The sequence below is a fragment of the Vombatus ursinus genome, unplaced genomic scaffold (assembly GCF_900497805.2).
Source record: "Vombatus ursinus unplaced genomic scaffold, bare-nosed wombat genome assembly UNPS02014798.1, whole genome shotgun sequence".
Classification (NCBI taxonomy): Eukaryota; Metazoa; Chordata; class Mammalia; order Diprotodontia; family Vombatidae; genus Vombatus; species Vombatus ursinus.
The window spans coordinates 4,049,485-4,066,271 of NW_020954576.1; the positions used below are offsets into that span (position 1 = coordinate 4,049,485).

Consider the following 16,787-nt stretch of genomic DNA (forward strand, 5'->3'; position numbering starts at 1 on the left):
GTGTGTGTGTGTGTGTGTGTGTGTGTGTGTGTGTGTGTGTGTGTGTGAAAAGCACAATGATTTTTTTTCCACAGGAAGATTCTCTCTTAACCTCAGTTTCCTCAATTGTAAAATGAGCTGTTCTCATAGTTAAGAAGTACAGGATAAATACACACATACAGACATGTGCACACAAATGCAGTTAGGTTTTGGGCCAGCTTGTCTTTTTCTGTCTTGCTGATATAACTTTAAAAAGAGCTTCTCTAAGAAATAAATGGGATTATAAGATGAGAATTATAAATTGTACAAGGGCATGAGATTTTCACATGAAGTTCTGATTACATAGAGTTGCTGATGTTCCTAGAAGTTTCTGGGAAATCATTATTTCTTGATGTTATTTCTTGATTATTTTTAGATTATTTCTAAGTTTGTATTTCTTGTTTCCTGCCTCAGGCCTGAGTTCTTTCTATTCAGAGTTGATGAAAGGCCTAGGTGCTGGAAGACGCCTCTGGGAGCTCCTTGAGAGAAAGCCAGTACTCCCTTTTAATGGTGGGTTTACATTGAGTTCTATTGGTGTTTAAAATGGAGTTGGTTCAAGAATTTGGCACATGTGACTTTTGTTCCAAGTTGAATTTTTTATTTAAATAACTTATGTCTTGCTTTCTATTTCAGAGGGTACTTTATTAGATGAAGAAACCTTCCAGGGTTCTCTAGAGTTCAAAGGAGTCAATTTTGCTTATCCGGCTCGCCCAGAGGTGAAGATTTTCCAAGATTTTAGCCTTTCAATTCCATCTGGATCCATCACAGCACTGGTTGGCCCAAGTGGTTCAGGGAAATCCACAGTGGTATCACTTCTATTAAGGCTATACGATCCTATCTCTGGTAAGTAATATGTAGATGCAGAGACTAGAAGGTAAAAGAACTTTGGTCCTTCAATTCTCTCCATCCCTGCTCTGAGTGAAGACAAACTGAGGGACCATAGGACCATATAGTTAGAGTTGGAAGGGACCTTAGAAGTCATTGATTCCAACCTCCTTGATTTACAGATGGGAAAAATGAAGCCCAGAGAAGTTAAATGACTTGTCCAGGATCACACAGGTCATGTTAGAGGGGGTATTTGAATCCAAGTCTTATTACTCTTAAGTTGAGTACCCTATCCACTATACACTGTGCTGAATCAAACTCCAGATGTCACTTGCCCAACAAAGTGATATCTTAACCAATATGGTAGCTACCTTGTGCAAGAATTCCCCAGTAGGCATAATATGGTTCTCTTTATTTCTGCATCTTCACATTTTGAATGGCTTAGAACTGGAAGGAACCTTAGTATTCACCTAATCCAGCTCCCTTATTTTATATATGAGGTAGCTGAGGCCCCAGCAGCTCAAATGACTTGACCAATGTCACATAGGTAACAAGTTGCAGAGGCAGGAATTGAACCCAGGCACTCTGACTACAAGCCCGGTGCAGTTCCCATTGTACCATGCTGCTCTGTCTTTTCATCGTTGTCTCTTGGGGAGGTCTGAGCTTTTGCTCACTTGGTCTTTCTGCCTGGGAAGAGGTCATATGTATATGTTACTGTCAACACTAATGAGAACCCTCATGAAGCCATCTACTTCATCTTCTCACTTGTAAGCTGAAATACACCAAAGTCATTATGGGAAGATGTTTCTTAATGTATTCAGAGAAAAAAGTTCACCTCTCTGTGCCCGAGACAACTCTCAGACTGTGAAAAGCTGCAGAATAATGTCAAATATGCAATTCCAGAGGGAATTTCACAATTCCTTATACTAGTGAAAACACAGGTCCAGACCAAAAAAAATATGTTCACACCTTCTTTAGTGTAAAAAGCTTAACTCAGGGACAGGAAGTTATTTATAAGGTATAACCTAAGTCTTCTTAACAAGCTACAGCAAGCATGCTGTCCAACCCCAAAGCAAGATTATTGGGAGAAAAGGTAAAAAATGTAACAGGCTGTTTAATTCCTGGTGAACTTTGAAGGTTGATAGTACTTAGCCCACTTTCTTCCTAATGAAAATACTACTTACTTTGCATGTGGATCATAGTTTGATTTTAAACTCCCTGTCTCCAGTCTAAAAATCTGGAAATTATTTTCATGAGCCACACTTGTTAGCCTTTGAAATTAGAGATGGAAAAAAATGCAGTTGAGTCCAGTTTTCAGACACATTGCTGAAGTTCTGTGTTAGCCAAGAATCCAAGAAAACCTGGACTCTGGCCATGGCCACCCTCTCACTAATATAGTTATATATTTTTAAATTATATGTGATTATCTTACTAATTTTTCTTTATGTTAGTCATTTAAATTCAATTTTGAGTTTCTTTGTAAGTAAAATATAAATTCAAAAGTCTAGTTTTTCTTTTTTTTTTTTGCTTACAGTTTAGAGTTGTGTAACTTATTTTTAAAAAATACTTTAAATACTTTCAGCACACCTGAGCAGAGCTCATCAGTGGTTAATGTCTTGTTGTTATTCATTCATTTTAGTCATGATGACTCTTTGTGACCCCATTTGGGGTTTTCTTGGCAAAGATACTCTAGTGGCTTGCCATTTCCTTCTCCAGCTCATTTTACAGAAAAGGGACTGAGGCAAATAGTGACTTGCTCACACAACTAGTGTCTGAGGCTGGATTTGAACTCAGGAAGTCTTCCTGACTTCAGGCCCAATGCTCTGTGCACTGTGGCTCCACTTAACTACCCTTTAAATAACTTATGACACTAATTGCCACCCTACAAATGATTGGCTCAAATCTCTTGATTATTATCTTGAAATATTTGTCTTTTATTTAACTTTTCATAGTTTCTGTCTTATTTCCCCAAAGACATTTTATCCTCCCTGATAGTGGGGATTATATACACCACCTGGTATCCCCCAACTCCACCTAGCACAATTCCTCGAATATAGGAGGTACACCATAAATATGTATTGATTTTACTTTAGACTAAGAAAACAAGCAATCCAAGGCTTTCTGACTTAGGGCTTCACTGAATCAACCCTGTTGGTTAGCTGTGAAATTTGAAAAGTTTTATCTGTACTTATTTCTTCCCTAAGATAGAAGAAACGTATCCTATAACTCCTGCATGGGATACTTTCGTCCTAACACCATGCAGAGCTGGTCTAAGCTGTTGCTACATTTTGTGGCCATTTAAGTAGATAAGGCCTTAGTTGGCTCCTGGTGTGTCCAAGTCCATTGGGCAGCAAGTTGTGCTATTGTGGGCTTTACTGGACTTCAGTTGAGGCTTTTTCTTCTACAGAACCATCACATTGAAAAGTTGCCTTCTCTTTCCATGAATTTTTGAGTTCAAGGATTCCTTGCCAAAGAGAAACTAAGAATTTAAGGCAGTGTGATATGGTGGAAAGAGCACTGGCATCAGAGGTCTAGCTGGCTTTGTCTCTTACTATCTGTGTGACCTTGGAAATTCATTTAATCTTTCTGGGTTTGTTTTCCTTATCTGAAATTAAGGAGGTTGGACTAGATGGTCCCTTTAAATAATAAAGCTATGATCCTATGGTGTTTCCATAATTTAGTGTGACTAAAAGTTTGGGGCTCATTATAATTTTGAACAAGTGGTGTAGTGTCTTGTTCAACTCGTGGGTTGTTGTTTTTCCTCTGTCTCAAGAGGAGAGTAAACTGAGGGATATCAAAAAGTTGCCAGTTAATTAAATGTTTAAATCCAGAGTTTACATCATCCCAAATGAGGACAAGAGAGAACATAACTTTGACTTTTTTTTTTTTTTGCTTTTTGGTGAGGCAATTAGGTTAAGTGACTTGCAGTGTCTGAGGCCGGATTTAAACTCAGGTCCTCCTGATTCCAAGGCCAGAGTTCTAGCCATTGCACCACCTAGCTGCCCATTTGATGTTTGTTTCCAGAGGTGTATCTTGATAACTCTTCTTCTTATCATCAACAAATACTGACTGAAGGACACTGCCCTAGGTACTTATGGTCTGGAGCTAATTCTTCTTGCTAAAATTTTAGGTTTTCTTTGGATTTGATCTGTGAAAAACTTGAGTCTGAAGTTTCCCCACAGAATTCTTCTAATATGTATTCTGGGTTGATCATTTGGATCAAGAAATTCTTCATTTCTTCCTGATGTATTTTCTTCCTTCTCTCTCCCTGACTTTGCAAAAGGAACTATCACTGTCGATGGTTGGGATATCCGTCAGTTAAATCCGGTCTGGCTGAGATCTGAGATTGGAACAGTGAGCCAGGTATGAGAGTGATGAAAGTCTGTTACATTTTTCCTGTGGATTCTTTCATGTATGTTTCTTTGCTCTCATTTGTTTTCAATCTAGTTTGCTACCTTCCTGTAAGGAAAGAATAGATGTTTCATTGAACAGTTAAGCCACTGTCTTTTGTTTAAGCAGTCAAGAAGTACAATTCCATGAAACTTGGGGTTCCTTCACACAGATGTAACACTAAATTTTCACTGGGTACTAGAGGAAGTTATACTTTTGTGAAGCAGCCAGTGCTAAGGATGACAAAGAGTTGAAAGGGCAGTCACTATGTATATAATGATGAAAGAGGGAAACTTGTTTTATTTGCTTTCTCTGTCACCAGATCTTATTCTGAATAAAATGCTTCAAAGATTAGCAAGCAAAATAGATGCAGAAAATGGATCTCCTTAAAAGGCAGGGATTGTCATTGTCAGGTGTGTGTATATTTCAGGTTGTGGCCAGGTATCTCATCATTTCCCTTTGCTTTGAATCAAAGCCAAGCAGCTTTGGAAATTGTCAGGTAAACCCAGATTCTTATAATTGCTCAAGATCTGCCAGCTCCCTGTTACTGGAATGGCTCTTGGTAAAGTTATATGAGAGGAGAGCAAATAATAACAGTAGGAAGAGGGACTAGATCTGTGGTTTCATTTATTATCTAGGGTGCCCCCAGATGAGGAAGGTTTCTCTACCAGTGTGCACCAGTGCCTTCTTTCTGACTTACAGTCTTTGTCAGTGGCTAGAGCACTTGCCCACAAAGCCATTATGGGTCAGAGGCAGTACCTGAACCATGGCCTTTCTGTCTGTAGGGCCCTGTCTGTGTCCACTACAGCAGAGATGTCAAACCTAAGGCCTGTGGGCCCCCATTGTAGCCTGAGTCAGATTAAAATGTAATTATGAAATATTTAACAGAAATAAATTTTTAAAAAACAACAGCAGTAAGATATGGATTACATTACATTTTTAATTTTCGTTTTATGTTAATTTTAAAATATATTTTCATTTTGTTGAATATTTCCCAATTACATTTTAAAACATTTTTAACACTCATTTTTTAAAGTTTCAAGTTCCAAATTCTTTCTCTTCCTTCTGCCCCTCCCCGGCCCTTGAGAAAACAAGCTATGTGGTATTGATTATATATGTGAAGTCATGCAAAACTTATTTCCATATTAGCCAGATAACATTACATTTTAAAACTAAGTCAATATGGGGCTGACAGGGATCCTTTTATATGGATTAGTGGCCCCATTTCTACGTAAATTTGACAACACTGCTCTATAACCATGCTTCCTCTCAATGATAAATAATAATAGCTAGCATTTACATAGCACTGCAAGCTTGGCAAAACACTTTGCATATATTTTATCTTTTTTGATCCTCACAACAATCTTGTAAGGTAGGTGCTTTTGTTATCCTCGTTTTACTGATAGGGGAACTGAGGCTTGAAGTTAAGTGATTTGCCCAGGGATTACATAGTTAATAACCGTCTGAAGCTACATTCGAATGCACGTCTTTCTGACTTCAAGTACAGCGTTGTATCCACCACTTTATGAAGTTTAAATTTGTGTTTCTCAAATAAAACCAGCTATGTGAATTCATGGAAAACTGTGAAGTAGAAAGAAGAAAAATAATAATATCTTAAAATTCCTTTGTAAACACTTACTTTTCTTTAATAAGTGCTGAACATGTATGTAATGCTGAGTGAGTAATGGCTATATTTCAACCAAAAGTTTAAATACTTAAGTTCAATTATTTAGTTTCAAATAACAGTCTGCCAGTGTCTGAGATACATGTAATATTTTTAATGAATTAAATTTGTTTAGCAATTTCCATGCCTCGGTTATGTATAATAAAATGACAACATTTGCATAATGCTTTATGTTCACATAGCACTTTCATATATTTATAGTCTCTCATTAGATCCTCTCAATAATCCTCTGAGATAAACAGAAATACAGCCTTACAATCTCTGGTTTGGTTTTTTTTTGTTGTTGTTGTTGTTGAGTCGTTTTATTTGTCTGCCTCTTTGTGACCCTATTTGGAGTTTTCTTGGCAAAGATACTGGAGTGGTTTGCCATTTCCTTCTCCAGCTCATTTTTATAGATGAGGAAACTGAGGCAAACTGGATTAAGTGATTTGCCCAAGGTCACACAAGTGTCTGAGGCCAGATTTGAACTCAGGACCACGAGTCTTTCTGACTCCAGGCCTGGCACTCTATCCGCTGTGCCACCTAGCTATCCTAATCTCTGTTTTACACAGGAGGAAACAGAATCTCTCAGAGATAAAGTGACTTGCCCTAGGTCACATTCCCAGAAGCCCACCACTTGGAATCGGGGGTACTTGTGCCCACTTAGAAGGGGGAAATTATGGAGGCATGAGGGGCTCAGTTGTGCAGGAAGGTGGTAGAGGAGCTAAGTCTGTGAGTGTAGAAATGGGACACAGAGATCTCAGTTCCTCAGTGGCTGTGCTGTTGATATTCTTGGCACTGGTGAGTGTGGAACCTAGAAGTGGGTGTGAGTGTTAACACACGTGTGCCTGCCAACAGGAAGTGTCCGAGGCTAGCTTAAAGTTCCACTGAGGCCCATCAGTCTTCTAATAAAGTAAGTGGATTTCCCTCACCTATCATTTGCCTTCCCTATTCACTGTCACATGTCCTGAGAACTTGATGTGCAGCAGGCACATCAGAGACATTTGCAGGCTACTGCTGTAACTACAGTAAGTGATGTGTTTGACTCTGCAGGAGCCGATTCTGTTCTCTTGCTCAATTGCTGAAAACATTGCGTATGGTGCAGACAACCCTTCCCTGGTGACTCTTGAAGAGATCCAGAAAGTTGCTGATATAGCTAATGCTGCTGCTTTCATCAACAATTTCCCCCAAGGCTTCGATACTGTGGTTGGGGAAAAAGGTGTTCTGCTTTCAGGTATGTCTTTGTTGACTTTTGAAGCAAAAAGATTGGTACTTAATTGTTTATTGCACAATTTTGTGGCACTTTGTATTTGACAAATAGGTTTGAGTCACTATATTTTGGTTTATAGTATGCTCAAAACTTTCTAGAAAATCTGTTATGTGCATAAAAATAAGCAAACAAAAATAACCCAAAAGGATCCATAAATAGTTATTATGATTTGGAACCTGACGCCTTAAGGCCTCAGGTTCCCCACCCCTGGTCGGAGATAAAGATATTTTGTAACTTGGCACAGTCTGTGAGGACACAGATTCTAGAGAAGCCTAAGACAGAGTAACTTGCTCAAAGTGAAGGACACAATGAATCAAAAGCACAATTGAGATTCAGCATTTTCCCTTCCCTGGCCTGTGTTCTACCCACTGAATTAATTGGAGTTTGGTGGCTAGATAAAGAGAGGCAGAAGGCCCACCATCCTCTGTGCCAGATCACTTCTGGAATGCCATCACCTCCAGGATCAGATAGAAATCCTCTATTTGACTTTAAAAGCCCTTCATAAACTGGCTCCACCCTGCCTTGTCAGTCTTCTTATTCCTCACTCCCCTTTTTGTATTCTGCAGTCCCCTGATGCTGATCTCCATCTCCTGACTGCAGGCATTTTCACTGGCAGTAACCCATGCTTAGAATTCTCTCCTTCCCCATCTGTCTCCTGGCTTCTCTAATTTCCTTCATGTCCCAGCTAAAGTTGTACCTTCTGCCGAATGCCTTTCCTAATCCCCCTTAATCTTAGTGCCTTCCCAGAGATTATCTTTAATTTGTCCTGTGTGTATCTTATTTGTACATAGTTATTAGCATGTTGTTCCCTTCATTAGACTGTGAACTCCCTGAGAGCAGGGACTGTTTTTTGCCTTTCTTTATATCCCCAGCACTTAGCATAGTACCTGGCACATAGTATGTGCTTAATAAATGATAGTTGTGGGGCAGTAAGGTGGCCAGTGGATAGAGCACCAGCCCTGAAGTCAGGAAGACCTGAGTTCAAATCCGGCCTCAGACCAAACACTTGACGCGTACTAGCTGTGTGACCTTGGACAAGTCACTTAACCCTGATTGCCTGACCAAAAAAAAAAATAAATGCTAGTTGCCGGACTACTGAGTTTCTTCTGGATGTTGTACTTCAAGCATAGATAACATCTGAAGGATGCCACCCAGGATGACGTTTGGTGTGGAAACTGCCATATGCAGAGTAGCTGAAGGAATTAGGAATGTTTATCCTAAAGAAGACTGGGCTTGAGGGAATTCGCAAAGGAGCTGTCATGTGGAAGAGGGACTGGATTTATTTTGTATTGCTCTATATGGCAGATTGTATAAATGAAAAAAAAGCACTTATTCAGTGCCAAGCACTATGCTAAGAGCTAGAGATACAAACAGAAAGGCAAAAAAGGCTCAGCTTTGAAGGGGTTCATATTCTAATTGGGAGAAACAACACACAAAAGAATATTCAGGTGTAGGGCAGATGAAGAGGCCCTAGGTTTCTGTAGCAAAGCAGATAGCAAGGTCCAAGAAAGAGTCCAGTGGGTAGAACACAGGCATGAAGGTATGTTGGCAGGTCAGATATCAGTGCCCAGGGTGTACAGGGTACTATTGTCAGGGCAGATGTTAAGGTCCAGTGTTCCTCCATTTTAGAGCTTTTTTTTTTTTTTTTTTTTTTTGGCTAGGCAATGGGATTAAATGACTTCCCCAGGGGTCACATAGCTGGCGAGTGTCAAGTGTCTGAGGTCAGATTTGAACTCACTCAGGTCCTCCTGACTCCAGGGCTGGTGCTGTAGGTGGTGCGCCACCTAGCTGCCCCATGTTCCTTCATTTTACCAGAAGGGTTGTAGTTGGTTACTACTTGGTAATATCATCTTGGACAAAAAAATTCAATATATAATTGTTCAAACAGTTTGTAGTGGCATTAACTAATGTTAAGGTATCCATAAGGTTGGTGATCTTCATTATTTATTATCAATAATAATATTAAATACTTTATATATGAATAGTAGTAGTATTGGACAGCTAGGTGGTGCAGTGGATAGAATGTTGGGCTGGGAGTCAAGAAAGACCCAAGTTCAAATTTGGCCTCAGATACTTATTAGCCGTGTGACCGTGGGCAAGTCACTTAACCTTGTTTGCCTCAGTTCTTTATCTGTAAAATGAGCTGGAGAAGGAAATGGCAAACTATTCCAGTATCCTTGCCAAGAAAACCCCAAGTGGGGTCCAGAAGAGTCAGACAAGAATGAACAATAAGGGGGCAGCTAGGTGGCGCAGTGGATAGAGCACCGGCCCTGAAGTCAGGAGGACCTGAGTTCAAATCCAGCCTCAGACTAAACACTTGACACTTACTAACTGTGTGACCCTGGGCAAGTCACTTAACCCCAATTGCAAAAAAAAAAAAGAATGAACAATAATACATGTGAATGGTGCTTTAACATTTAAAAAAAAAACATTTAAAACATATTTGTTATCTTATTAATTCTGCCAGTGCTTTGTCTTCTTCCACTGAGATAAATGATATTCATATGCTGTTTCTTATTTGTAGATTTTAGCTCAATATTTTAGGAAAGTAGGAAAAGATACACACTTCTGTCCCCTTTCTGGTTATAATAGTGCTGGAGGTCATCTGGTCTGTTGGGTTTTGAGTGACGCTATGGTCCAGTGGGAAGTGTGCTGAATTTGCTTGGGACCAGATTCCTCCTCAGCCTCTAGTAAGCTGTGGACACATCACCTACCCTCTCTGGGCCTCATTTTTCCTCTTTAAAATGTAGAGGTTGAACAGGATGGCTTCTGAGGGCCCTTCCAGCTCTGAATCTGTGATCCTGTGGTCTTTCTGGATGAATGAGGAAATGACAGTATGACAGCTAAGGTGGTACTGGCAGTCCTACTTTCTGTCTCTTTCCACCACCAATCAGCCCCTTTCCCCCATCTTCAAACATGCCTCCTTGCCTTAAACCAGGGTTTGAAGTGTTAGGAGAAGGAAATAAGAGCATAGAATTTAGAGCTGAAAGAGACCTTAAAGATGATGTCGTCCAGCTCCTTTGTTTGTTTTTTAAATAGAAACTAATGCCCAAATAATTTGACTTGCATAAAGTCATGTAGGCTAAATTTTAACTCTGGTTCCATAATTCTAAACCTAAAACTGTATCCACTACAAAACATGTGAACTGAAATGATTTTTTGCACTCCATCAGGGTCCTCTTCTACCTCTATCACTACATGTGTACTATCTGACTTTTTAGGAAGAGTAGGGTAGGGCAGGGTGAGAAGGGAAGGTATGATAGGTGAGTGCTCAGAGACACACACACACACTCTCTCTCTCTCTCTCTCTCTCTCTCTCTCTCTCTCTCTCTCTCTCTCTCTCTCTCTCTCTCTCTCTCCCCCTCTCTCCCTCTCTCTCTCTCTATCTTTTTGTTCCTTCTGTTCTGAAAAAGTTGCATCCCCACAATTTAATTGTATCAGGTTGCTGCCTGGTCTAATTCGCTAGTGATTTGTGATTAAACAGAAAAATTTTGTTTAATGCTTAACCTTAAAAATGACTTTCATCATCAGGTGGGCAGAAACAACGAATTGCAATTGCTCGTGCTCTGCTGAAGGTAAGTCTGAAACCATTTGGCTATTCTGTGAAATTAGGGGAAATGTAAATTCAGTGGTTTATGGTTTAGAATGTGGATGTGAAGGTAAAAGTCAAACAGAAAATAATTTGAAGGTTCTTGTCAGAGAATAGTAATAGTAATGGTGGCCGTGGTGGTAGTAGTAGTAGTAGTAACAATAATAATAGGAGATTTATAGAATAAAGCTAGCTAACATTTATATAGCATTCACTATGCGCCAGGTACTATGTTAAGTGCCTTACAATTATTATCTCATTTGATGCTCACGGCAACCTTGGGAGGTAGGTGCTATTATTATCCCCATTTTACAGATAAGGAAACTGAGGCAAACAAATTATATATTATTTGCTTTCTTTTTTTTTAATGTTATCTTTAATCAGATCACATAGCCATTTAAAATGTATTGTCCAGAATGGTATGTGTAAATTTAATTTCTGCTATATTACTTTCCAGTTTGCCTAGCTCTTATCATCAAATAGGTAGTCCTTTCTAAGGTAATTTATATTTTTAGGTTTATGAAACACTGAGTTCTCATCAATTCTTGTCAAAAATGAAAGTGAGAGTTTTAAATAAATATTTCTAGTATTTCTTTTTGTGGAATGACACTTGATATTATATAGTATGTACTACTCGGCCTTTTACCTATCTCCTAATTAAATATTTCCTTTCTTTAGAATCCCAAAATTCTTCTACTGGATGAAGCCACCAGGTGAGGATAATTGAAAACATACACAAATTTTGTTAGTATATATTCTAGCCTCAGTAAATGCTTTTGCTTCTGTAATACAAAGTGAAAAAATAGAAAGATGCCATTTTTTCCATCTTAATTATTTTGTATGGTCTTTTTCACAAACTGTGCTGCAGTTAAAAAAAATACTCAGAAATTTGTTTTCTATTCTCCATCAAATACTTGCTGATAATTCACTTAAACATTATTTTTCTTCCTCATTTTCAATCACTGCAAAGTAATGAGTTTCTGTCTAAAGAGCTTTAAGGCTTATAGAGCACTTTTCTCCTAACTTTTTGAGGGAGATAATATAAGTATTAGCATCAGTTTTCAGATAGTTGAACTGAGAACTGGAGTGGTTTGCCCAGTATCACTCAGCTAAGTTTCAATCCAATGGTTTTTAAACCAGGTCTTCTAGATCAGTATTCCATATTTTTTCCCCATTATACTGTAATACAAAATGCTTTTATGTACTAGTCCTTTCATGAAGGTAAGAAGGTTGTCAAGATTATTTTTATTTATAACATGCTTCACTCAAGAACCATGAAGCAATTTTGGGTATCATAAAAATTCAGCACTAATGAAAGGGTAGTACTTCACAATATATAATATACATGATATATAATGAAATATATAATATACATGATCACTTAAATTTTATGAATAACATTTTGCTTTTTTTGTGCCTTTTTTTTTCCTCTGAAAGTGCACTGGATGCTGAAAATGAGTATCTTGTACAAGAAGCTCTAGATCGATTAATGGAAGGAAGGACTGTATTGATTATTGCCCATCGTCTGTCTACCATTAAAAATGCTAACATGGTTGCTGTTCTTGATCAAGGAAAAATTACTGAATGTGGAAAACATGAAGAACTTCTTTCAAATCCAGATGGGCTATATAGAAAATTAATGAAAAAGCAAAGCTTTATTTCAGCATAATGAAATATACAATATACAGTAAATCTATGCCAGAGACTTTAAAACAAAGCAACAGACGGGGGAAAAAAAGCTTGGAGGATATGTATGAAGTCTATAATTTAAGCTTCAAGTTATTTGAAACATATATTTTTGCAAAGTATACAAAATACTGTCTTGAAACTTAACTGTGTTCAAAACTTTTTATTCAGAGTTTTAATAATTATTGTAACTTTCTAAATGTCTAAACCACCAAAATCATTTTAAGGTTTTATATAATTTCTTTTGTCTTGTTATATACTAGAATATAGTGTGGCATATAGTTTTCTTTTGCCTCTTGGTATATACATTGGAAACATTGTCAAATGATAATTTTTTAAAGGGAAATTAAATTTAAAAGCCTGATTACTCTAGGCCAGTTTAACTTTCTGTGTAATTCCCTTAGGATGTTCCTTTGCTTCATGGCCCAATTGCTATCTTGGGAGAGCTACATAAAATGAGAATACAGCCCTTTTAAAAACATTATTTTATTGATTCTCTTTCCTTTTTATATAACTGTTCATTCTCAGTGATTACTCCTGGCCTCCAGTAGACACCTTCCCTTGTAAGAATATACGCTTAAGCAAAACAAATCCATACATTGGCCATGACTGATAAAATGTGCCTCGGGTTTTTTTTGTTTTTTTACCTAGAATTTCCTTCCTACCTTTTTTTTTTTAACCAAGATGGCAAAGGCAGCCTTTGAGAAGGCAGACTTCACTGTAATTCCTTTGAAGTTACAAAAGTCTTTGCATTGATCCGGGTTTTAATGTCTTTCAGTATTGTTTCCTTTTTAAATTACTGTGGTCATTATATTAACTGTATGTGCTAAGCCTTACTACATAATTTTAAGAATTATATATAAAATTAGAAACTTAAAGTGGGTAAAGGGTAAATTGATATTGAGTCACATTCTTTTCCGGTTTGAAGGGTTTGTGAATTATTTGGAAGTACATGGGGCATAACTGAAGAGGTGATATTTGTTTTTAACAACTTTGTGCTATTCTAGAGAGCTTCAAAATAGGGGAAACTCATTTTATATATTTTTACTTAATACATGTATGTGTTAATATGAATGCTTTGGGAAACAAGAGAAGAGCTGCCATCTAGCTGTCAGTTCTCCACTTGATATCGTGCAATGAATTTTACTTACGTGGAGGTTGAAGACTTGGTGAATAACCTAAAAACTGGGTAATTTCTCAGGCAAACCAAAATTTTCAATTTTGTATACATTGGCTAAATTTCCTTGAATTTAAGGCTGAGATATTGAGATTTCCAACCTTGAAACATTTGGAGATCTTTTATAATTAGTGTCTTTTATAAGACAAAAACAGTAATTACAATTAAAAAATAATCACTGTTGAATGTAAAACTTAAACAGCCTATTTTTCTTTCATTCATAGCAGTAATCTTATCTCAAATTCCTAAAAACAAGACTGAAAACCACTGGACTTACTTTCCATATCAGTACCATTAATTTTCATGTTGCCTCAAAACATGTGCTTTTTGTACTCATTTTAAGTTGATAACTAGGAAGTGATTTTTTTTTAAATGAAAGTCTTCCCTTATGCTAGGTCTTCATTAATTTTCTCATTACACTGCAAGGGTGCATCTGTGAGACAGAGAGAGAGAGAGAGAGTTTGTGTGTGAACAAAAGAATCATGTATTACATTTTATTTCCACATAAGGGAATTTATTAATAAATGGCCATATATTCTGAATCAGCCAAAAAAAAAAAAGTGCATCTATGACAATCACTTTAACAAAATTTACCTGTATTCTTTATTTTATATGTGTCATTACTTTGGTCCTGCAAAAGAAAAAAATTAAGCACAATTAAAAAGCTAAAAAGCTAAATCTCTTCATGCCATAGAGATATTTCCAAATGTGATCACTATATTTTATTTTCTAGCATTGCCCTATTCAGTTTTTTTTCCTGTAAGCTTTTGTATCATGGATTAAAATTTGTAACTATTAGTGTCTTTTCTTATCTAAGTGTATATTCATCTATGCAGATTCAAGCATAAAAACAAAAACAAAACCTTGCAATACAAATTTGAAAAAAAAATGAATAGCATATTTTTTCCAATTTCCTATAGGAAAAGCACTCTTCCTCTGATACTTTATCATGCAGAATATTATTTTTCTTTTAAAAATAGATTTTATTAACATCTTCTGTTTTTATAAATTGTGTATAGTTTCTTTCTAGCTACCTGGAGTAAATATGTAGGGTAGTTGATTGCCATGGCAATAGATCCATTTACAGATTCCAACAACTTTGGAAGTCAATAGTGTCAACTCTGAAAACAAATGACCAAAGAGTCAGAGGTTATGCAACCCCTGCTAACTCTGAAAAATGAAATACCAGAAAGCTCACAGAAATAATGCCCCAGCTGCTAGCTCTGACAAACCAAATAAATAACCAGAGCCACAGCAGCTAAGCAACCACTGTTAACTCTGAAAATACCAAAGAACTCACACAGGTTATCACAATCACAGTTAACTCTGAAAAATAAAGTAAGATAAAAACAAAGAGCTAACAGTGGTCACAAGCAAAAAGCTTTCTTTGTTCCATTGGAGGAGGGAAGCTAGACACATGCTGGGGCCAAACCTTGGTACATATACAGTGGCTTTGTAGTGAGCTGTAGCCATGACAATGAGAGGTAACAACAACAACGAGAGGAGTATGATTCATAGCAGAGCTTCATGACCAGAACATAGTTCCTGCAGGTGTTTGACAGAGCTCAGGGACCACCTGTGGCTGGTACAGAAACAATTCTGGGACTTTGCTGCAGCAGAGTTCATCCAAAGGGTGAGCACAGAGGAGTGTTATTACGCCAAGCTCAGGGCACAGCTTGCTTGCCGAGCCTTAGCTCTGGAAAACAGGGTGTCTCCTAATATTAAAAAGAGAGAGGTGGTCTTGGCATGGAGATCTTGACAATAGTCAAACATTAATTAACCTACTACGTGTCGGGAACTTCACTAAGCACTTCTAATACAAATACAAAAAAAAAAGAGCGTCCCGACCCTCAAGGAGTTTACAATCTAAGGGGGAAGACCACACACCAAAGAAAGCTGAAAAGTGGTGGGAGGAGCCATGGAGGTACTGGTCGTGGGAAGGGGGAGGGAGTATGGTAGAGAAACCAAAGAAGTCCAAAATGAATGCAGCCAGATGGGAAATGAGATGTCAGTCCTGTTTCCTTCTTTAAATGGAAGAGTGAAGTTAACTTGGTTTGATGTACTTTTAACAGCACAATACATCTGGAAGTTGAAGGATTTATGGTTTAACTGTTCAGAATGGGTTGAGAAACTAATACAAGAGTCCCAATCTAAATCATGCCTGACAGTTGTTAAAATGGTCCACATAATCTGAGTTGTTTTTAATTCTCCCATTAATGGATAGGTTTCCCATTAGTCAATATGTACAATAAACTAGGTACTCTATTAAACTACTTAAATGTTATCAAGCCTTGACCCATGGGGTCAGACTCAGCTTTGGCCTCTAAACACACTCCCCCATCTACCCACATCCTGGCTAGGGCAGCAGATCTGAATAAATCAACTACCCCCAAAGTACACTCCAGTGGCTCTTTATTACCTCTAGGATCAAATAAAAAATCCTTGTTTGGCTTTTAAAGTCCTTCACAAGCTGGTCCCTTCCTACCTTCCCGTTCTTCCACTTTCATCCTCTCCATACACTTCCACAATCCAGTGGTACTGGTCTGTGCAGTGTTTGTGCATGGGACTCTCCATCTCCATCTTCATTTTTGCTGGCTGTCCCCCCACATCTAGAAAGCTCTCCCTCCTTACCTTGGCCTCCTGACTTCCTTCAAGTTTCAGCTAAAATCATACCTTATGTAAGAAGCTTTTCCTGGTCTCTTCCCTCTGAGATTATTTCTAATTCATCCTCTATGTATGCACCTTGTTATTTGTTGTCTCCCCCATTAGAATGTGAGCTCTTTGAGGGCAGGGAATGTTTATGCCTTTCTTTATATCCTCAGAACTTGCTGGCCTACAGTAAGTGCTTTAAAAAAATGCTGGTTGACTATCAGACCAGGGATTGAGGCAGAGCTGTCATTGCTTCCGGGGAAAAACAATAGTCTATTATCCTATCGCAACCAACCTTTCTCCTTTAAAAAGGTCACCTAGGCAGAAATTATTTCTCTGAAAGCTCTCTCATTGCCAGCCACCTCAGCCTTCTCCCTCCCATGTCCCTTTCCCACTCAAACTTCCCCTTCCATTTTGCTCTCCAGAATCCTATTCTTTTAGACTTATCTTAAACCCTAGAAACTTGACTTCCCCCAGAAGACACTATTACTGGCCACCATTTTCCAAAATCTGGATCACA

At 37.9% G+C, this 16,787-nt stretch overlaps 1 protein-coding gene across 1 annotated transcript in view; it reads left to right on the top strand.

Annotated features, from left to right (window-relative positions):
* The window catches only part of LOC114050218 (ATP-binding cassette sub-family B member 10, mitochondrial-like), a 42,962-nt gene extending 28,784 nt beyond the window's left edge, over nucleotides 1-14,178 (top strand). The window contains exons 7-13 of the mRNA XM_027871867.1: nucleotides 433-528; nucleotides 652-861; nucleotides 4,127-4,206; nucleotides 6,950-7,130; nucleotides 10,698-10,741; nucleotides 11,434-11,468; nucleotides 12,193-14,178. Of these exons, the coding sequence (XP_027727668.1) occupies nucleotides 433-528; nucleotides 652-861; nucleotides 4,127-4,206; nucleotides 6,950-7,130; nucleotides 10,698-10,741; nucleotides 11,434-11,468; nucleotides 12,193-12,424 (878 nt within the window). The 3' untranslated portion in view covers nucleotides 12,425-14,178. The remainder of the gene's footprint in view (nucleotides 1-432; nucleotides 529-651; nucleotides 862-4,126; nucleotides 4,207-6,949; nucleotides 7,131-10,697; nucleotides 10,742-11,433; nucleotides 11,469-12,192) is intronic.
* Nucleotides 14,179-16,787: the final 2,609 nt, after the last annotated feature.